Genomic DNA, 22,824 nt, shown 5'->3' on the forward strand with positions numbered 1-22,824 from the left:
TACTTGTTTCCATGACTAACCTCTTTGTCAAGAGGCAGAGAAGGTCTGCATTTCAAGAGCCTGGATAGCTATGGTTAATAACTGGGGTATAAACTGGGAATTCAGGATTTGCAGATACTACTATATATAAAATAGAAAAACAGCAAGGTCCTACTATATAGCACAGGGAACTATATTCAATGTCTTATAATAGCCTATAATGAAAAAGAATATGAAAAGGAATTTTATACATACATATATGTATGTATGTATGTATGTATGTATGTATGTATATATATATATATCTGAATCACTATGCTGTACACCAGAAATTAACACAACATTGTGAACTGACCATAATTCAATTTAAAAATTTTAAAAAAGAATTAACAGTACTTTAAAAAAAAGAATTATCAGTACTTAAAAAAATAACTGGGGTTTGCCCCTGAATTTTTGTTTTCTGTTTGTTTTGTGGGGGGAGGTAATTAGATTTATTTATTTACTTATTTATTTTAATGGGAATTGAACCCAGGACCTTGTGCATGTTAAGCACATGCTCTGCCACTGAGCTATACCTTCCACCTGCCCTTGAAGTTTTGAATGTAAGGTAACGTGGGGGTGGTTCTGAGATGTTGCTGAGAGTACAGAGGATGGATGGTCTCCTTGGTTGATGTCCTGGCTGCAAGATGGGAACATCACCTTTGTCCAGCTGTGGGATCTTGAGAGGCTAACTTTGTGGGTACCCAGGTGCCTTTTTTTAGGGCTGAGAATCAGTATGGGATTATGGCTGTGGAGATGGACTCAGAAGCCTTCTTCACAGGCTCAGCCACTTACTAACTCTGTGACCTTAGGAAAATCACTTCATCTCTCTGCCTCATTTTCCTTATCTACAAAGCCATTGGGAGATGAAGAGGTAAATTCTCACCTCATAAGACTGTGGAAGGAATAAGTGAATTATTTGGGACTCATTAGAATACCCAGCACATAGTAAGTGCTCAATTAACCATCATTATTTTTCTTGCTTATAGACCGGATATAGCAGGACCAGGATCTGGAAAGCATGGATTCTGCTTTCCTAGACCCACTTTCCTCCACCCCCAGCTCCCTCCAGCCCTATACTCCTCTCTCCACTCCAGAGATACACACACACATGCATGCATGCGGACACACACACCACACAGATCATCTACTCCACAGTGACTACCTGAGGGCCCGCGGTTCAGAGAACTCCTCATAACTGTGTATGGAGTCACTGTAGGATTCCCGGGAACCCAGGGGTGGTGGGCGGACAGAATATTGGTGGACTGAGGCATTGGGCTGGGATGTAGTATAATAGGGTGGCGGGATGCTGTTGCTTGTCTCACTGCGGTAGTCACTGTCACGATCATCTACTGCACTGTCAGGGTCATCATCTGGAAGAGAAAAGAGGTGAGAGGAGAGAGTGAGGAGGGGAGGGAGAGAGAGAGCACACAATGGAAGCCAATACAGTCTCTCAGACTTAGAGTTCTTCACTGGCTGCTAACCCAAGAAGAGGAATCTACCAGAATGAATGAAGGATCTTGGGTCATGTTAATAGAGGAATAGGCTTTAGAATAAGGGAGGTGACAACCCACTTCTCTATATGTGGCTCAAACTGGACCTAGAGTCTGAGGTCCAGGGTTGGTCCTACAATGTGAGGAAGACAGGGACAAACTGGAAGGTGCCTTTCAGCTCAAGTGTGAGAATGGACTTTGCTAAAGTCCAGGCTCTGAAAACAATATGAGTTTTTCCATCAGGCAATGAGTTTCCCATAACAAGAGTCACACAAACACTCAGGGGAAAGTTGGAGGGAGATCAGGAAGACACAGTAGAGTATAAATGCCCATTAACCTTCAGAGATTTCTTGATATTCAAGGATAGGGACCCCAGACCTGAGCTCACATGCATAGGAACAAGGAAGGGGCTCTGACAAAGTGCTGTCAGCCTCAAAAAGACTAGATTCTTAGGTTGACAAGACCACCACGTGCCCAGAATCTATCGGTCAAATGGAACAAGTTCGGGTTGCCAAACTTCAAGTGTTTAATAAGAATTACAGGATATTTTAGTTTGGCTTGTTTTCCTTAGTAAATGGAAAATAGGTTTTCTTTCTTAGTGAAAAGAAAACAGTCTCAAAAGATGTTAGATTGTGGTGGGAACAGGAGAGACTCAATTTATTTAGAAAGCAACAGTTGAGTTGAAAAGAAGTGGGGTTTCCCCCTACCCTAAATTAACCCCCTGCTTGGGAGCCCCATGGTATGCTCAGCTGTGGTATCAATTTACTGGTGATTTTAAACACCAACGGGGTGGCTTGTACTTTTTTAATGTCTTTAAGTATTTTTGCTCATTTCCCAGATTTTTTCTCTTTATTATTTTAACTTTTTCATTTTTTTAAAATTTATTTTTCAGTGGGGACGTAATTAGGTTTACTTACTTATTTTTAGAGGAGGTACTGGGGATTGAACCCAGGACCTTGTATATGCTAAGCATGAGCTCTATCACTTGAGCTACACCAACCCCCCTTAACTTTCTCATTCTTTTCCCACTGATAGAGTCTATTTCTCTATATTCCAAAACAGGTTGATCTTTTTTTTTTATTGTGGTAAACTGTTGAAAAATTAATTTCATACTTCTTGTAGAACTAGCTATTTGATTCATTCCCTACGTTATTTTGCCTTCCGCAAAACCTTAAATTTATTTTTAGCAGCAAACCCTGCCTCACCAAGGTAACTCCGGCTCCCTGGCTTCTCATTTGACTTGGGCCACCGTGATCTGCAAGCTTTTTATCCTGTCCCTGCCATACGACCACCATCAGATGTGCTGTGTCCTGGGAGCATCGGCAGTAGATGTGAGTTTCTGCAACTTTGATTTATGCACCAAGGTGAACCTGTGATATCATAGAGCCCTGAACTGGGGGGTCTGCAACTTGGGACAGCTTGTGAATGTCACCCAATTACGCCTCTAACCAACCTGTTTTCTTCGCATCATCTGGGCTTACAGTCTACCCACGTGCCCTTGACTGGGCTGAGGTGTTTCCAGCCAAACCACATGAGGCTGTGTGCGTGTTCACTAAATTATTTTTTTCTAACAAATTGTCTGTTTTTTGAGGGGCAAATTGCTTTCTCTTGGGTTCTTTCTGTTTTTGTCCAGACTCTGCTCTTTACCAAATGATTTTTGACCAAATTGCCTGCTTCTCTGGATAAGGCATTTTCAGCTACTTTTGGTTGACAAAATGGTCTGCTTTTGACCCAGTTGTCTTTGTTCTACTTGACCCAATTATCGGCCTTTTCTAAATTGGTTTTAACAAAAAGTGATTTTTTTTCATTGTATTGTTTGTTTGTGGTAGACTGTTTGTTTGTTACCAAGCCTTCTTGTCTGCCAAATGCCTATTTTGGCTAAATTGGCTTCTGATCGACTCGTTTTTGACAGATTGCTTTGGATCAAAGTACAGTTGACCCTTGAACTATGCAAAGGTTAGAGACTCCAATGCAGTTGAAAATCCATGTGTGACATTTTACAATCAGTCCTCTGTATCCACAATTCTGCATCCATGGTTTCAACCAAACAGGTGTAGTCCTGTTGCAATATTTATTGGAAAACAAATCCACATATAAGTTCAAGTTCATGTTATTCAAAGGGCAACTGTATTTGTAAACAGTTTTGCTGATCCTGGAGGGAGGGTTGGGTGGAGCTGGTCCATCAGGATATGGGGATGGGGTGGAGAGGCCCCTAGTTGGTGGAGTAGAGAATAAGAGGTAAATTCATGCTCAGAGTTGAAGAGTGGATTTCTCTGAAAGAGGCAGTACATGGGCGAAAGGGAGCTATTCCTTAGGGAGAAAAATGGCCATCCAATTTGGGGGTGGTAGCTTGTTTCCTTCCTCTAAGGGTAAATTGGAGGAAGATGTGGAGGAAGAGAGATTTGGGAGCTGAGATCTTGAGTGATATCTGCTGGGGTCCCTGCTCAGCTGCTCCCTCTGAGACCCTCTCCCCTCCCACCCATCAGCCTCTGAGTGACATTAGGGTTCCTTTTCAGGTGAAGGAGGAAGATGGGGAGACAAAAAGAGGAAGAAGGAGTCACAGGAGAGGAGATGAGGTTATACATGGGGAGCAAGGGGGAGGGGAAGTCACAGTGCCCAGTTGGAGACAGGCAGGTCTCCAGTCTAAATGCCCACTCCTCCCAGCTGAATCCCTCCACCTCAGGGGTGGTGCCCACTCCCCACCAGACAGTAGGACCCTCAAGACAGAGGTTAATGATCAGGGGGCAGGATGGCACCAAAGGGATCTTGCCAGTCCTCTGGCCCTAATGTGCCAGCCACAGGCTCCCCGCTTCCCTGAGCAGGGCGGTGGGGGCCTCAGGGTCGCCAAGGTGCCCACCTCCCCATGGCCTCCCAGAACATCAAGCTGAGTACTTACTCTGCTGCTCACCCCAGCCAAAATAATTCCAGTTGCCTACAAAGAGAAGGGGCAGAGATAATAAAAGGCAGCAGGCAGAGGGGGAGGCATGGGGGTGCTTCCCCGTCCTCCTCATTCTCCCCGTCTCCTCCTCCCACCCCAGGACCCCATCCCCTTCTGTCCTGAGTATCTTCCCCGAGCATCAATTTAACCACTGGCTTTTGTCATGCCTTCACTGAATACCTTGGGAGGAAGGCGTGATCTCCCCATTTTTTGACAAGGCCACAGGTTCAGCCAGGAAGTAACAAAGAGGGATTCCATCCCATGGTTTTCCAACTCTGAAGTCTGGGGTCAGGATTTGCCATTCCTTCCTTCCCCCATATCCCAGATAATAAAAGAAACATTGAACTGGAAATCCTCAACTTTGAAACACCCCTTGTTGGGTGAGTTTTTATTTTTAATCATTCTTCTCATTTTCGAGGTGAAGAAGCAGGGTCAGAGAGGTAGAATGAACAGCCTCAAGTCACACAGCCTGAGCATCAGGACCAGGGAGAGCACCACATCTTTGAGCCTCATCCCCAGCACCAGGCAGCTCAGAAAAACAACTAGACCAAAACTCAGACTCCTCTTGGCTGCCTCCTTGGTGAAATGGGGGTGATGACACATCCCCCAGAGGACTCAGAGGTAGATGCTGGGTAGTAGGTTTCCATTCTCCAGCTGAACCCACCTCTTGCTTCAGTCCTCCTGCCCAGGTGCTCTTTGGCATCTGCTCCTGCCCTTTACTTTGCCTGCCCCTGCCCCACCACAATCCTTCAATGACCCCATTCACCAGAGAAGGGGGTTGTTAATTTCTTCAGAGCAATGATGACCGCTCCCCAGGCAGGGAAGTCAAGGGATTTTCTCAATATCACATCCCAAGTTAGTGTAAGAATAGGGTTCCTCCAACTGCAGTCTCCACCTTCTCCCTCCACCTTCATCATCACAATCCTGGGCATATAGGGGAGGGTGGACGACGGATACAGGGGAGACTGTGAGAGAGGAGGAAAGGAGGATGGGGAAGCAGATGGCAAAGGGGAAAGAGGTTGAGGAGTGGGGTGGGAGCAAAGTATCACGGGTGGGAGTTTTGCCCTGAGACTTTATAATTTTTACTCCCTTCCTACTTCAGAGGACTCAGACAGCACTTTTAAGGGAATGACATCTTCTAGGCCTGTGGAGACCTGGTGGGGATGCATCTGAGTGTCCACAGGCCAAAGAAGATAAATGCTTTTGAAAACTCCAGCCTTGATGGAGAGGCAGTATGCAGTGGAACATGATAATCACCTTCATTGATAGGTGCAGTGCAGTGGAAAGACAAGCAAACTTAGAGTCCCTCAGACCTGAGCTCAAATACTGGCTCTGCCTTCTGCCAGTTGTGTGGCCTTGGCAAGTCACTTCTCCTCTTGGGCCTCAGTTTCCTTATCCAAGAAAATGAGTAAATGAAATAGTCTTTGTTCATTATACATGTGCCTATTATATATGTGTTGACCTGATTGTCTGTCTGCACCATCTGACTGTGGGCTGCTCAGGGTGGGGTCTGTGTTGGCCTCATGAAAGTTTATTGAATGAGTTATAGGTCCTCATCCAGGATCTGATGAATGAAATTGAAGAGTCTTCAAAGTGTTTTTCAAAGACTCTAACATTCCTGGATCCTTCTAGAAAGGAGTGGGGGTGCCTATCAGATGCCCCAGTTTCAAAGAGAGGGATTCTAGGGATCAGAGAGGGACACTGGCATGCCTATGGCCACATAGCAAGGCAGGACTCAAACCCAAGTGCCAGATCCCTTCTTTTTTCCACTAAGTTGTGAGCAGATACTGTGCACTCTTAGGACCCATATCTCTAGAGGGAGTAACACATTATACAGGACAGTCATGGGGTAGGAGAGGGATGAGCGTTTCAGATGATGCCCAGGAAGGAATTGAGATGTACTTACAACACTGGTTGCTGGGGACAGGAAGAGGCTTGTCTTGTTCATCTTGGAATGAATACTGAAGGGGAGGGCAGAAGAGAAGGTTTGTCTCAGGGGGGTGCCAGAAGCCAGGGGATCAGGATGGTTCTCTGTTCTGTTTCATCCTGACTTCCCCCACCTCCTAAATCCTCTCTCTCTGTAGGAGAAGGATACAGATGTCCACAGAGAAAGAAAGAGGGAGAGAAAGACACATACACAGGGACAGTGAGCAACAGAAAAAAAGAAAAAGAGACACAGATGAGGAAAAGAAACAGAAAGAAGGGGAGAGAGAGGAGAGAGAGAGAGAGAACACTGAGGCAGGGAGCTGAAGAAAGAAGATGTGAGCTGAGGTTGGACAAAAATTATTAACATGTGAGTGTTGTTGCCCCTATGCTTTCCGCCTCCCACTCAAGAGTATTCCAGGCTTGCTTGCTATTTCTTCCCTGAAGACTGTCTTCTGGGCCACATTGGGTCTTTGAACCGTGAGAAGACAGAGTGCAGAAGAAGAAGTGGGGGGCATGGAAGAACAGAGGTACAGGGGCTAGGGCTGCTGTGAGGGGAGGAGAACTTTAAGAAATCTGAAAGTGTGACTCAAGGAGTTGAGGGGTATGGGCAGAAAGAGGGTGAAAGAACTGTTATGGAGCCTCCATATCTCCTTGAGAGTATTTGGTAAATGCAGATCTTGAGTCAACTGAAATCATCATGTCCTTGGTGGACCATATATATGTTCCTTGATGCCATCATGGGTTCGAGACTGGACCACGTGGGTCACTGATTTAGTCAGGTTACAAAGAGTTAGAGACACAGACATAGGGAAAGACAAGCGGAGAGAGAAACAGAGACAGAGAGTGGAGGACATAGGGAGACAAAGAGACAGAGGAAGAAAAGAGCCCCCATGCCAACACTCACCTCATCCTGGTCCCTCATGGCATTCAGCTGCTCCAGCTTCTTGGCCCAGTAGCGTGCCTCCTCCTCGGGGATGTCTGCAAACAGAGCCCTGGCTGTGAGTCTGGAAGCCCCTCCCTGCCTCTCAGCCTCCATCCAGTGTATCCTGCAGGCCCATGGGGCTGCTCTCCAGTGGGTGGAGGGAGAGGAAGGGAGGGCAAGATGGCACCCCTGACCCCCCACCATGCAGCCCAGAGTGGCCTTGGGAATGGATGGAGAATAGGAGAGAAGTTGCATCCTAGTATTACAAGGGTGAGGAAGCCATGGGTTCTTGGAAGGATAATGTGGGAGATACAAGCTGCTCCCAGGAAAGGTGGAGAGGTTACTCTGTGTCTCTCCTTTTGTTTATTTCTACATGTCTCTCTCTCTTTCTCTCTCCTCTCTCTCAGTCTCTCTCTCTTTCTGTCTCTCTGTCTCTCTCTGCCTCTATCTGTCTCTCCTATCCTCAGCTCACTCTTCAGCCTAAGACCGCACCAAAGACCAGACAGGATGGCTTAGACCTGAGCTCCATAGGTTGAAAAGCCCTTACAGGCTGTTGGTGACCTGCAGGAGCTGGAGTGCACGCTGCACGTGGCAGGCACACATCTCTGCTGACTTGCTATAACCCAGGAGACTCTCCTCTGGGGAGGAGGAAACTCATCCTCAGAATGAAGGGTTTTCTGGACCCACATAGGCCCGGCTATTCTCCTGGGGTTGAGTGAGGTTCCTTCCCCACCATCCCCCACCCCACACTCACCTAAGGGCAGCTCAAAGCGGGTGTCAAGGAGGATGCGGTGGAATGTGGGGTCCTTAGTGCCACAGATCTCACTGTCTGCCATGATGACCTGAGAGTCCAGGGTCAGCCACTCTCCAGGGCCCTCCTGCAGTGTGGGTGGGGTAACAGGGGTTAGGGTCACAGGTAAGGCAACGTGGATCACGTATTTGGTGTGCACTGGCCAGCAGACCTCCTACTGTCACCAAGATGTCTCCCTCACCCCATCTCACTCTTATCCCAAGAGCAAGGATCGTGTCCCCACTTTACAGGTGAGGAAACTGAGACTCAGAGAAGGAAGGTCACAGTTCAGGGCAATATGGTGGTTCTAAGGAACTCAGGGGTAAGAAGTCAGATAGAGGGACCTGCAGAGTCAGATAGGGGTGGTCCCAGCCTTGCACAGCACCCATCATCTCTAATGAGGGGTTATGGGGCCCTGACTTCAGATAAAAGACCTGATCCTCCCACCATCCAGAGAGGAAACTCCTGAATGAATGAACCAGTTCCCCTTGGTTCAGGGAAATGAACCCTTGAGCATGTGGGGTCCGCTCTAAACCTCAGTTTCTTCATCTCTCAAATGAAAATAGTGTTCTGCAGAATCTGCTTTCTGCAGCCCTAGGGGAAGGCTGGCAGGGGCTGGGGTAGTAGCTCAGGGTCCCTTGCATTGGTCACAGTTGTCCCAGGTGACCAGCCTTCCTCATACATTGTTGGGGGTCACTGAGGAAATTTTGGATCATCTATAAGGCTTCCTTTTGGACTCACTTGCCTGGACTATTGCACCCTTTTCCTCCCTCTCCATTTATTCATTAGAAAATGAACCCTCCCTGGTGCCTGCTCTATGCCTCGTCTACATTGGGTAATGCCCGAGGAGCCCACAGTCATAGCAGACAGAGCCTGACACAGATAGTCCCAGACCCATGAAATCAGGGCCAGGCCAGTGGGAGGGAGGAGAGCTGAGAGATTCAGGGGGAAGTTAGGGAGGGCTTCCTGGAGGAGAGGGGATGAGAGCTGGGCTTAAGGGTGATGGAAAGGAGGACACTTGAAACCCAGGGAACAGCATATGTGAAAGTTCAGAGGCCATCTTTGGGGCCTGTGAGGTGTATAGATTGTGACTTAGGGGAAAATAAGTCTGGCAAAGTGGGTCAGTGCCATCTGGAAAGCCTCCCAAGGGAGATGGGCAGGGAGGGCAGGACAGGATCCTAGGGGCCAAGTGGAGAGTGTGAGACTTAAGGCCAGGAGGAGAGGGAGGAGGCCAAGGTTATTGTCTAGTACCTTCCTTAGAACTGGAGTAACCTCCGTGATGCCCATCTAGGCACAAAGTGCTATCTACGCACAATATTCTTTCTCCTCTCTTTCATAGGAACACATTTCTAGCTGGGCCCAGGGCTGTGCAGCTTAAAACTACATTTCCCAGACTCCCTTGCAGGTAGATGGGGCTACATGACCGTTCTGGTCCATAACATGTGAATAAAGTGCCTTGGACAGCTTCCAGTTTGGGCCCTTCATTAGAAGGGCCAACCCCCTCCTTTGTTACCTTTCCCTCCCTTGACTTGAATGCAGATATAATGGTAATCCTTGAGTAGGCATCTTGGGCCATGAGGTGGAAGCCACGTGGGGAGAAAGGCAGAGCAACAAGATGGAAGGAGTTTAGACCCTGGTGACTGGAGCTGCCACTGTGGCCCTGGATGCCTATAGGAACATGGTCATTTGAAGGATATAGATGTCCATCTTATTTGGGCCACTGGCCCCTGGTCCCTTCCCAGGCACTCTTACCCAACCCTCAGCCCACTACTTACTTCATTGGATTGGCGGATGGTCCGCAGGGGGATCCACACTGTGCCCACCATCGTGTCCCAGATGAGACCCTTGTTCCACACTTCCACTGTCAGCCCCAAATCCAGGCGGTTAATCTCACTGTGGAAAGAGGTAACGAAGACTCAGAAAAGTCAGTTCACTTACCTTGGGACACACAAGAACTGGAGTGCGAATCCACTCCTCGGTGAGTCCTAGCCAGGAAGGTAACACAGTGGTTCTTGTTTTACAGATGGGAAACTGAGGCCAGAGGGCTTAGTTACATGCTCAGGATATCATAGCAGAATGTTTTCCAAGCTGAGAAGGAAGTGGATAGTTATCACATTTCTCCTGTACCCCCAATTCATCTGACTTTTCCTCTAGTCCTCAGACCCTGAGAATGCTGGCTAAGTGAGGAGGCTCAAACACCCTCCATGGCTCCCTATTACCCCAGGATTAGGATATTCAGGTGCTTCCATCCTTCCCAAAGTCATCTTTTCAATCATATGAAGACAACCTTGAGCATATGAATGATTTCACCTCTAAGCCCTTTCCCTGCAGGCCCCACCCTGGAAATATGCAGACTTGGGGGAAAATCTTGGGGGATGTCCAATTCACTGAGTCTACCAATTGACCAAAGATTTATCTTAAGGAATGAGCTCCTTGAATATATCTGTTGACTGTGACCTGATCATTTAGTAAGTGGTTTTGGGGGAGTTGGGGACCACTCTGTCCCACCCCCTTCACATTTTCCCCAGAATTGTAGAACCAGTTCCTTCCTTCTTTCCCCAAATGCTCTTCTGCTCCAGAATCTCAATTCTGGAATCTCTCATGGTCTCTACCAGTGAAAATCCCCAGCCAGGGTCTGCTCAGAGGTTCAGGGTTGCCTGGGTCCAAATCCCAGCTCTCCCAAGTATAGGCTGGATGACACTGGGCAGGTGGCTTTGCCCCTCTGGTCCTCTGTTTCCTTATCTGCAAAATGAGGATTACAGTAGCACCCTCCCAACCAGGGTTATGGGCAAAATGATTTAATCAAAGCCTTAGAAGAGGGCCTGACACATCATCAGAGTAGGTGGGATATAAAACGAAGCCCTGAGTGGCTCCAGATTGAGGCGAGGGGCCAGGTCATGGCACAGTTGTTAGGCACATATTTATTGAGCATATGTTGTGTGCCAGGCCCTGTCCTTGGTGTGAGTGTCACAGTGGGGACAGAGAATGACAGGGCCCTTCCCTCTTGGAGGGGAAGGGGCCAGAAATATGTCAAAAACCACACAAATGGGGTTAGCGGGGAGGGGAGGGAAAAAAATCACACAAATGAATAAAATAACAATTAGTGACAAGGCTTGAAATGACTCTTCAATTACAGCTTGGGGATGGTGATCAGGGAGGACTTCCCTGAGGAGGTGACACAGCTGAGACCCAAAGGACAGGTAGAGCCAACTGGGAAGGGAAGAGAAGGGAAAAGAAGAGCAAGAGCAAAGATCCTGGGGCAGGAACAAGCTGGACATGTTGAAGGAACAGGGCAGAGGTGGGTGTGTCTGGGGCAGGCGACCCAGGAGAGAAGGAGCAAGATATTGGCGTGAGGTCACAGGGGCTGGGCCTTTGGGGACGGTGGGGAGGATATGAGTTTTGTTCTGAGGTTGATGAACTATGAGCCACAAGCAAGTTTGGAGAGTAACAGGATGTGATTTGCAGTTTTAAAAATATCTTTCTGGCTGCCTGGAGGAGAACAGATTGTGAGAGGCAGATGGCAGCAGGAGGCCAGGGTGGAGGCTGTCGGGCAGTGGGGACTTGGCTGGTGCCCTCGGAGATAAAGGGAAACAATTGGATTTGGGAAGTTCTTTGGAGGCAAAGCTGATGTCTGGACATGGGGGCTGAAGGAGGAGGGAGGGGAGTCCCAGACAACACCCAGGTGTCCGGCTGTGCCCTGTAGGACCAGCAAAGTGCCTGGCTGTGCCAAGGGGCGAGGCTGTTTAGGTCCAGTCACAGAAGACTCACAACATGAAATCCTGCTCCCAGCTGGGCTGGCTGCCCCGTACGGCGATGGTCGTGCTCTTGACATTCTGCACCTTCAGGGTCACATACGTGTTGAATTTCTCTGTGACGATGAGAACAGAGGTCAGTGTAGGGGCTCAGGGATTCCCCCATGCCCCTTCTCAAGCTATTGATGACCCCACTATGATCCCCCAGGGGCTGTGAATTCTTGGGAGCCACCCCAGGTCCAATATACTGAGGTTCTTCTGTGCCTCCATCCCCAGATCAGCCCCCAGAGCCCCACCCCAGCTCCTCAGAACACAAGGCAGGGGCCTTGGTGCAAGGGAGACACGGACTTCTGGAATGCCTAATCCCGATGCTTAAAAATGACTGTGTCCAATATCTTTAGATAAAGAAAACTTTTTCACCTCTCTGAGCCTTACTTTTCTCAACTGATCTAAGAGTCCCTACCCTGTCTTTTAGGATCCTAGTAATCAGCATTGGCTCAGGATGAGCCTCACTCCCACTGGGGTCTTCAGGGGATGGCTGGGAAGACTGCTGGGACCCCAGACCAAGTCTGACACTGTCCATGATGCTCAGCAGACATAGATCCCAAGCCCCCATCACTGGCTCAGACCCCCTCCCCAATCTCTCCAAGAGACGGACAGACAGACAGACAACACAGGATAGGGCAGAAATAGAGGTCACTTACCTTGGGCACCATCAAACTTGGCTTTTTTGACTGTGGAGAGAGACAGAGATAGGGAAGGGAGACAGGGAGAGAGAAGGGGACCAGAGAGACAGAGACACAGACACATGAAAATAGAGACATAATGAGAGAGACAGAGAAGAGAGAGACACAGAAAGAGACAGAGTAAAGAGAGAGGCAAAAAATAGAGAGCAAAAGAGACAGACAGAGATCAAAAAGAAAAAAAAAAGATGAAGGTGAAATCAGAGACCAGAGGCAGACAATGAGAGGAGAAATAAGAAGAGAAGGGAGGCAGGGATGAGAGGGAGAGAGAGAGAAGCCATCAGACAGATGAACACAGGCAGACCTAGGGGTGTAAGGAAGCATGGACCTTGGGAGCAGTCCCTGCCCCACCCCCCTCCCCATCAAACTCCCTCAAAGCTCCCTCCCTCCAGTTATGACTTTACGCACAATTGAACACGATTCAAAAGAAGGAAGGCAGGTGGCAGGAGAGGCCTCCCACAGGAAGCCCTCCAGGATTGCTTCAGAAGAAGGAAGGGATTTAGTGAGAAGGAGGTAGGGGAGAGGAGAAAACAATCTCCAGTGATTCCAATCCCCCTCTTAGGCCAGTGAGACTTGTCCCCCAATTGTTCAGCTCAGTCTGTCCTACCAAATGATCCCAGGGTTTGGGGTTTAATATTCAAAGGCAATTGGACAAGGTGGGAAAGAACAACCCAAAGAGCTGACTCCATAGTGCATAGAGAAACATTCCAGTCCTGGCCAGGAGGTTGTTAGAGCTTGTCCAGCCCAACTTGCCTGTGAAAGGTGAGACCCAAATTACATCAGGATCACATGTGGTCCAGTCTCCTCATATGTCACATAACCCCACAGCCCCAGGTGATTCAAAACAATTCCACTCTTTGCTGGCTTTTCTCACAGGATATTAAACTTTCACTTTCAATATCTCTAAAACTCTGCATCTGTTCCCAATGTATTTCTCCGCTATTCACTCTCTACTCCCACCCAAAACCTGCTCCCAAACTGAGCCCTCTCGCCTGCTTTCTATATTTTGTCTCCCTTTTACTTTTCAAATGAGTATTTTTGTTTGAGTAGGCAATACATGCACATTTTACAAAATCCAAAGCAATCAAAAGATTATACAATGAGGATAAGGCTTTTTCTACCCCAGCTCTCACTCTCTCTCCCAGGTGCAATCACCATTACCAGTTCCTTGTGGAACTAGAGATAGATAGTCTGTGCATTCGCAATTATGTGCACATGTACATTATTTTATTTCTTGCACAAATAGTATCATTCTATACCCTCTGCAGAACCTTTCTGTTTCTAAGTATGTCTTAAAAAGTGTGCGCAAGTAAGTTGAAGGATAAATTCCTAGAAACAGAATTGCCTTTCTGTTCTTTCCTCTTTTTGAGTCAAGTTCAGCCTTTTTCTGGGCACATACCATGGCCTCCTATCTGGGGCTCATCTTCACATATGGGATTTGTATCTCTGTCTCCATCACTTGAATTTCTTTCTTGAAAAACACCTGAATGGAATCAGTGAATAAAGAATTCCTATCGAGGACAGGGGAAGTAGAGTGGTTTTAAACACTTGTCAGTAAATACTATTTGTTCCTGTTGCAGACAGACCGTATGTTTGGGGTGGTGTGGTGTGGATTGATGCCCAGAAGCACTGAGTGAGCTCCTCAGAGCTGCAGAGAAGAAGAGGAACTGAGTGTCTCCTTATGCCAACAGCATCCTTCCCAAAGACCCAGACTTTAAGTGCAAATAAGTTGCACATTATGCCCACCACACCTGGGTTTCAGTTTGGGAGTTAGAAAACAGATAGAGCCCTTGGCTGGGCATTGGGAGAGGTGAGCAATGGTTCAGGATGGAGTCGGTTGGAGCTGGGTTCATCTTATGGTGCTGTGTGACCCTGGGAAAGTGTACCTCCCTCTCTGAGCCTCCATATCTGTCTCCCACTGTATTTCTGTTTCCGTTTCTTTTCCCACACCCAAAATCTGTCACCATGTCTTGTCTTCTTCTTCAACCTCCCACTCAAGGCACATTACTGCATGTGCAAAAATCACTCTCTAGAAGGAGAGGGTCCCTATCCCTGACCCACAGACCCCCTCTCATACACGCAGCCCTACCCAGCCCACAGGGAGCTCATCCACCCAGCCCCTCACTCCTGGGCCTGTTGAGGCTCAGGGGCACTTAGGACTGTGCACAGGAGAAGCTCCAGGCCTCCCTCCTAGGAGAGCTCCAGCTTGCAAACCTGATGATTCTGTGAAGCAGGAAGGATGCGGGGGGGGGGGGGTGTGGTGGGGAGGGAGAACGGTGGGAGAGACACAGAGGTTGAGAAAGGCACACATGGAGGTATCAACATGGGGAGAGAAAGGAAAAGAAGGGAGGAAGAAGTAGAAGGAGGTAAGACATGAGAGTCAGAGAGAGACAGAGACCCAGAGAGACAGAAAGAGAGAGACACAGAGATTTCCACTAGGGAGGGCAGGCAGGGGAGATGCTGTGGAGAGGAGAGACAGGATTAGGAGAGAAAAGCTGGGGGTGGGGAGGCACTGGGAGAAGGTAGGTGCCAGGCCCTGGGGGATCTGAGGGGCTCACTGAGGTCTGGCCCAGGCTGGACCCCACTCTGCAGGTCCCGTTCTGTGTCCCCTTTGTACAGATCAGGGACAGGGCTCAGAGGGAAAACCAGTTGTCCAAGGTCTGTCTCTATCCTCTTCTCTAGGGAGGAGATCTCTCCCTGACTCCCTCCTTCCAATTCTGTTTCTATTCACCCCATCACTGTCTTTCTGTCTCTCTTCTTCTCCTTCTCTGTCTGCTTCTGTCTGTCTCTCTTGTTCCCAGTTTCTCAATCTCTCCCCCTTTCTTCCTCCCTAAGCCTCTCTGGGCCAGAGGGCAATGGGCTAACTTGGGGCCCACCAGGAATGGGAGATTTCTGGAGGGCTCTAGCTCTGACAGTGAGACCCCAGGCCTCTTCAGAGAGTCCAGGGTGAGGACATCAATGTATGTTCATCACCGGGGACTCAGAGGGAGGAAGGGGAATCTCAGGGTGAAAGACAGGACTCAGAGGAGGATGAGGAATCAGGGAAGGGGACTCCAAGTGGGACCAAGGACTAGGGTGGGATAGGAAGCTCTTGGGAGGGAATAGGTTGGGAGGGAATGGGATAAGGAGGAGGAGGGTAGGGAACTAAAAAAAGGAAGCTTGGAGAGCTGGAGGAGGCTCCTGATGGGGGAGACGACTCAGGAAGGGAGGGGAGCATGGAGGGGTGGGTGGTCTTAGGAGTAGGGCTCAGGGGAAGAGAGGGATTGGAGGAAGGGGGACTCAGGGAGGGGCGGATGTTGCTCAGAGAAAGAAACAAATCTCTCTCTCCCTCTGTCTTCCCTATCAGTAAGCGGAACCCCAGTCATTGTCGTCTTCACCACTGTAACTGTCATCACATCTCAGCGCAGCCACCTTCCCCCTGCCCGCGGTATCGGGGTCACCAGGGCGGAAGCGCCGCCCCTCCTCCGCGAGCTCCTGGTCACATGCATGAGGCTATTTATAATGTGGGCGCGGAAGGCGTGAGCAACGCGACCGCAGGAAGTGGCGAGTGGGGGAGGTCCCCACTGCTGGACCTTCTGACGGGCTGGCAGGAGACACCACGTCATACCAGGTCAGCAGCCTGTGGGGCCTCCGCTGTCCCTGGGGCGCCCCCATCAACACTGACTGATTAATGTGGTTGCACAAGCAGATGTTGCCAAGAGCAGAATCAGTGGAAGTAGGAGCAGGGGCTTATTGGCACTGCCAGGCCAGTGAGCCTCTGCTCAATGGGTCTCAGTTTCTGCATGTGAGAAATGGGGCAAGGGAGACCTAGTTGGTCTCACTTCCTTCTTCTCCCCTTCCTCTTCCTCTCTCTCCCTCTCCCCTTTCTTCATCATTACTAGCATCAGCATTTTTATACTATCATTACTAATATTATTATTATTACCATTACTAGTATCACTGCTATTTTTATTATTTGGTTGAGTTCTAATTGTGCCCCTGGCTTAGACGATCCTGGATTCTAACTGAGGTAGACTCCAGTCTTGAGGCACCTGGTCCATAACCTGCCAAGCTTGGGAGTGGGAGTAGGGGAATAGAGAATTCCAGCCATCAAGGGAAGTGGCTGAAGGCCTACCCGCTGGACGTGCTTATTGGGTGTCAGAAGACACTGCAAGTGGTGGAAAGGAAGCATAGATAATTCAGAAACAGGTCCTAGGATGTTCGGTACTTAAAATGTGATGTCTATAGTGGACATGGGCCTTCTGACAAGGACAGTGGTCCTGCTGGTTTTGTATGTTAGGGAGAATAAATGAGGACTCTCATCTTCCTTAGACAGAAATAAGCTGGAGTCCAATTAAAGCCTTAGGTGTGAAAAACACACCAAGAACCTTGACAGATATTTCTGTCTGTGTTCTTTACCAGGTGCCACCTAGAAGTAGGCCTGGCATATAGTAAGTGCTCATTAAATAGTGTTCACTGAAGGAAAGAAGTCATTGTCTCCTCCAGCAATCCTACCCTGGGACCTGGTCCCCTGGCGCGGACGCTGTCCAGTGTGCTGAACCCAGCGGCTCCTCCTGAGCTGTCCGCGGTGCTGAACTTTTCATGGGCCCACGTACCTCCAATGAATTGGCACCTCTTTGGCCCACTGTGAATTACTGAGCCCTCCTCAGGACTGAGAACGCAGTGAGCTCTCAGAAAATGCCCTACACTCACAGACCTCCTTCCAGAAAGCTTTTAGTCCCCATTAATAAAAACACCATCATTGATTTTTCCTGTCTTTGGCTCACACACATATCGAACCCTTCCACAAGCCAGGCGTCATACCAAGGGCTCTGCATGCCTCATCTGACTGGAGAGTCCCAGCAAACCTAGGCAGCGGGTACTGTTACTGTGCCTATTCTACAGATGGGCACACTGAGGAATGAAGAGGATATGGGACTTTCCAGGAAGTGGTGGATTTAAGGATTCAAATCCAGGCCTGCTGAACTCAGGCTGGATGTCCTGGTTGGCACCTCACAGAGGAAGCCCATCGTATGTGAGAGGCAAGTGAAATGCAAGATATGGAGGTGGCTAACGTTGCTGTCCTGAAAATGAATCAGAGCCGATCCTGGAGGTACCCTGTGAGGGTGGTGAGAGCAAAGACCCATATGCAGACCTCCCCTGACTGGGTGGTTGGTATCAGGAATGGAGCAGTAAAGGGCAGAGGGATTTGTGAAGACTTCCTGGGAGAGGGGCAAGGGAGCATCCATGATGAATGGGGAGATCATAGCATGTCTGCTCACTGAGTGGAAGAAGAAATAAGGTGATCCCAGGACAGATTCTCACACCATAGAAGGGACTTGGGTGTCTCCCAGATCCTGGAGGCTGAGAGGAGGCTCCACCTGCACTCTCTAATTCCCAGTAGTTTGTGAAGTTGGGCAGCTACACCTCTGGCTATGTGGCATCAGACATGTTATTGAACCTCTCTGAGCCCCAGTTTTGTTCGTCTGTAAAGTGGGTTGCTGTGAGGATTGAAGAGGGCAATGGGCATAAAAGCCCTCAACACTGTGCTTGTGGAGTGCTGGATAAGTGGGGCTGACTGTAGACATTATTTTTAGTTGTGAGGCAAACTCACCATCACATGCATTTGCTAATTTATATGCAATATTCATTCATCAAATATTTATGAAGACTTTTAAACATTCAGTGACCTGGCAAAATGCCATGAGACATATAGGAAGTTCTAAAACCAAATCTCTGTCACCACGCTTTTGCACGTGATGTGCCCTCCACCTAAATCATGGTCTCCCTTCTGCACAGTTCCCCCTCATCTTGTGAGACCTAGGCAAATGGTGGTGGTGGGAACAGGGCAGGCTTCCCAGAGGAAGAGAGCCATGGAAACGCTCCTCCCCAACTCCCTCATCCCTTCCCCATCTCTCCCACTCTGACCCAACCAGCATGAAGTCAGGAGTAGGGCTGGGTCCCAAGAGCCAGGAACAGTGCCTGGCTTATAGTCAGTGCTCAACGCTTGGTGAGTAACTATATGAATGAATTCACAAAGGAACTAGTTGGCACTTGCTGTTAGCAGCCTCAGGACTCTGTCAAGACTTAGCAAGTGGATTAAGGTGGAGGGGACAATGGGGCAATGGATAAAGAAATGAGAAGGTGGTAGAGGCAAGGTCTGTAGAGGGGGATGGTCTCCCATGTGTTAGTGCAGGGTGTGCACAAAAGAACTGGCATTTGTGTGTACTGGCATGTGTATTTGTTCACGTTACCAGGCAGGCAGTTGAGTGTATATGGATTGAATGTATAGAGGGATGGGTACTCGTGTACCATTTGAGTGCAGGTGAGGTTCTGCATGTATGTGCTGGGGAGTGGGGCGTGACTGTTTGTGCCATATGCTGGTATGTGTGAGCTTGGGTACATGCAGGCTTTTGAATGATATGTTAGGCAAAAACACGTGTTGGAGTATGTGTGTTAAACAGTTGTATAGCATGTGTATTTGCTTACTTTGCAAAAATGTACACACTTATGTGAATCTACATATATTAGCATATGTCTGGATACGTCATCATTCATCTGCTCAAAATGGCTGCTTTGAATGTCCAGCCAAGTGTTGTCATATGTGCACATATATGGTCTTGGCATGTGCTCATGTGTACACAAGTGTTTCTTGGGGTTTGGGGCCTTAACAGGTATGTAGGTATAGGTACATGTCTGAGTATTATGGTATGGGTGGATCTTTAGGTGACATGCATATTGTGAACCTACATCAAGCACGTGTGGATACATCCATGTGTGTGCATGTGCAGGCACATGCTTTTATTTGGGGGGGACCATGTCTGTGGCGCAGAGTGACTGTGTCCAGTATATGTGTATGTGTGTATGTTCAAAGGGGCATGTGAATGTGCACATGTGTCCATGAATTTGTAGTTAAAGGCATGTGGTCATCATAGAGACTTGGTAGGTCCTGAGCACTTCTGTCCACACAAGGCAAATCTGGGTATGACTGTACCAGCTTCAGTGTGTGCAGTTATGGGCGAATGTGGGTGAGCCCCTGCTTGGGGAGCAGGTATTTCCTCAACTCCTAGGATGAGCTTAAACCCGAGGAAAGCCTTCCCAGCCTAGATGCCCTGCTACCTTCCCCTTTCCCCTCAGCCCTCAAGGCTTCCCACTCTGGACATCACCCCCACCTCTCCCAGCATATCCCCCTCTCCCCACTTCTCCTTGTCTCCCCTATCCAGCCTCTCTCAGCATCCTGCTGATCCCTTTACAGCTCAGGGCTCTGCCTCCTACCTCACCCCCAGCCTTGCTCCTCCCAGAGACCCCCCTCCACTCTGCTGGTGACTCTTTCCTTAGAAGTACCACGTAATCATCCAACACGATTCTTTCCCTAGGCCTCCTATTCAGGAAGCCTCACCCCTCTTACTGCCTCCGCTTCACACCACCCCTGCAGCCCAGACTCCAGTTTGCATCAGAGTTAAGGGTGAGATTCCAGAGAAGCCCAACTCCGAAGGTGGGGGTTGGGGGCAGAGGAGAGAGCTAGGAGGAGTCAACCAGGAACACCCACATTGACCCTCCCCTCCAGTGCTGCTCCCTCCCAGGTGTTAGACAACTCAGAGGAGGGGGAAGGGCCAGTAGGGGGTTTGGACATTCGCCCTCTCCTCCCCTTAGGCTTGGTCTGTGGGAGTTGCATGGGGGTCTAACCCACTTCCCAACTCCCCTAACTCCACAGGCTAGGGACTGAACGAGTTGACTTTTGATCTTACAGGCGCTTCTCCCACCATCAGCCCCGCCCGTCGGGAACAAGCTCAATGAAAGGAGCCCCTGTCCCTTTAAGAACACCCGCGTCCACGCCGGCCCAGCCCCGCGAGCGAGCAGCACTCGGGAAGCCACCACGGCGGGGAGCCTAAGGGCGGGGCTGGGTTTGTGAATGGAGCGGCACAGGGGGAAGGGAGAGAGGGGGAGGGTCAGTGGGGGCGGTTCCCAGCTCCCGGGCCTGCCCTTCGGTTTCAGGCGGAGGCCGGGGTTCAGTGCTCCCTCTCTCTGTCTCTCTCTCTCTCTCTCTCTCTCTCTCTCTCTCTCTCTCACACACACACACACACACACACACACACACACACACACACACACACACACAGAATATACTCTAGGCTGCCTGAGGTCTCCTGAAGCCTGCCATCTCAGGCTTGGCCAACACACCTCTTCCCCACCCCAGCCTTTCTGAAGGGAGTAGAGGTGAGAGGGGAGGACCCCAAGCCTTAAAACTCAAGTTTGAGACCTCTGTAAGCCCTGAGCCCCGGTTCACCACCACCCCAGCTGCCACGGCACCCTGCTGAGAACTCAGAGTTGCCCCCAGACGCCTTGATCCAGGTGGGCTGGATTCTCCCTAACCCTGCTTCAAAGGTGCGTGTTGTGAGGGGCGGTAATGCCCCTCCCGCGTCTCTCTCCCTCCCCTCACCCCAACGCAGAGCGTGGGCCTGGGCGTGGGCCTCGGTGCAGATGGCGTTCTGGCCCCAAAATAGCTCCACCCCACCTCTTCCTCCCTCCCTACAGCGCAATGTGGGTGAGGTGAGATTGGCCGTGAGGGGTGCAGGGGAGAATTGCACCTTCAAGGGGTCGGCTCCCTACAGAGAAGCCCAGATATGCGTTCCGAGGGGCAAGAGAGGGCGGGGAGGGGAAGGCCCTCAGGCGATTCCTCCAGCCCCTACTAGGGAAGCCAAAGAGTCAACCAGAAAAGCTCCCCCAGATCCTAGAATCCCAGCCCTCTCAGAATTCTGGAAGGGGTCTCCACGGCTCCCCTCCCAGTCCTCTCCACTCCCAGGGCTGAAGGATACCTAGAGCTCGTGGTAGTCCTAACGGTTAAGCCCCTCTACCCAAATCTTACACTCTCAGGGCTTGGAGACAACCCCCACCCCACCCCACACTCTTCTCCCAATTCCGAGCCCAGTCTGCTGCCCAGCCCACAGCACAGGACTCCTTCCAAGTACCCTGCAGAATTCATTCGAATTACCCAGCCCAGCTCCTTCCACACAGACCCCCCTAATAGCCTGGTCTACACAGACGACCAGTCTAGACCGTTTCCAGATAGAGCCCCACATCCCTGCCCGCGTCCACACGGGCCTCCGCGTTCATCCGTGTCCACACGACCCCCAGGAGCGGCAACCAAGACCCCCTCAGAGCCCAGCTGCGTCTACACGGATCACCCTCTCAGGCGCCCTGACTCGTTTACAAGGGCTGCCCCCTCGAAAGTCCAGCCGCATGTACTCGGGTCACCCCCTCAGGAGTCCAGCCGCGTCCACACGGACCCCGAGCCCAGTCGGGGTCCACACCGGTTCCCCGCCCCGCAGTCTCGCCTCCTACCTCCAACGCAAAGTAGAGACATGTCTCCGGGGTCGCCGGCGGACCGGCTCTGTCAGGTTGGGCTTTAGCGGCCGCTGGACTGGGGCATGGCGGGTGCTGCAGCCCGCGTTCAGTTCACGCCGGGGCCAGGCCTCCGCCGCCGGCCATCTTGGTTCAGCACCAGGGGCGCGGACAGCTCCTGACGTGGCAGTGATGTGGAAGGAAGGCGGAGCCCAGCGACGCCTGATGGGGTGCGAGCGCCGCAAGCTTGGCGGGGGGGGGGGGGGGGGGGGGGGTGGGGGTGGTTTAAAGGGCCGGAGCTGAGTCCCGGCTCCCGGACCAGAGGGCGGTTTCCAGGCAGGTTCCCTTCTGGTTCTGCGTGTTTTTGTCTCTCCTTTGACTCTCAATTTTGAGTCCTTTGCTGTCTCTGCTCTCCCTGAATACCTCTGTTCCTCTGTCTCTACATCTCTGTCTCCTTGCATCTGTTTCTCTGTCTCTTTCTCTCTCTGGGTCTCTCTGTTCCTCTCTCTGTCTCTCTCGATCATGTGTCTCCCGCTGAGCCTATGTCCAGCCTCTCTGTGTCTCTACAAAGTCCTGTCTTGGTCTCCCTCTGTGTCTCTGTTTCACTCAGGCTGTGGATCTTTGCACACACTCGAACTGGATTCCATTCTTTACTCCCTTGTGTAACTGGCAAACTCCTACTCATCCATCAATGCCCAGTTTGAACATCCAGAAAGCCACAAACCTAGTCCTTACTCCACCTTTCAGGACTCCCCTACACCCTAACTCTTCCTCTGGTTGGGCCCTGACCCCAACACAGCTCTGCTCACTACGCCTCCCTGTACATCTAACCAGGCAGTTCCATGTGAGCTGATGTCCTACAAACCTGTTCACTGTGTATCTCCAGTACCTAGAACAGTCCCAGAGGTTGAGCCCCACAGA

At 50.1% G+C, this 22,824-nt stretch overlaps 1 protein-coding gene across 3 annotated transcripts in view; it reads right to left on the reverse strand.

Annotated features, from left to right (window-relative positions):
- The window catches only part of UNC13A (unc-13 homolog A), a 60,197-nt gene extending 38,105 nt beyond the window's left edge, over window positions 1–22,092 (reverse strand). For all 3 annotated transcript variants that reach the window (XM_064479992.1, XM_064479993.1, XM_064479991.1), the window contains exons 1-9: window positions 21,904–22,092; window positions 12,544–12,573; window positions 11,856–11,955; window positions 9,863–9,980; window positions 8,052–8,175; window positions 7,280–7,353; window positions 6,356–6,410; window positions 4,408–4,443; window positions 1,184–1,391 (exon numbers count right to left, since the gene is read on the reverse strand). In XM_064479992.1, the coding sequence (XP_064336062.1) occupies window positions 1,184–1,391; window positions 4,408–4,443; window positions 6,356–6,410; window positions 7,280–7,353; window positions 8,052–8,175; window positions 9,863–9,980; window positions 11,856–11,955; window positions 12,544–12,573; window positions 21,904–21,925 (767 nt within the window). In that variant the 5' untranslated portion in view covers window positions 21,926–22,092. The remainder of the gene's footprint in view (window positions 1–1,183; window positions 1,392–4,407; window positions 4,444–6,355; window positions 6,411–7,279; window positions 7,354–8,051; window positions 8,176–9,862; window positions 9,981–11,855; window positions 11,956–12,543; window positions 12,574–21,903) is intronic.
- Window positions 22,093–22,824: the final 732 nt, after the last annotated feature.

This window comes from Camelus dromedarius, chromosome 27, assembly GCF_036321535.1.
Source record: "Camelus dromedarius isolate mCamDro1 chromosome 27, mCamDro1.pat, whole genome shotgun sequence".
Taxonomy (NCBI): domain Eukaryota; kingdom Metazoa; phylum Chordata; class Mammalia; order Artiodactyla; family Camelidae; genus Camelus; species Camelus dromedarius.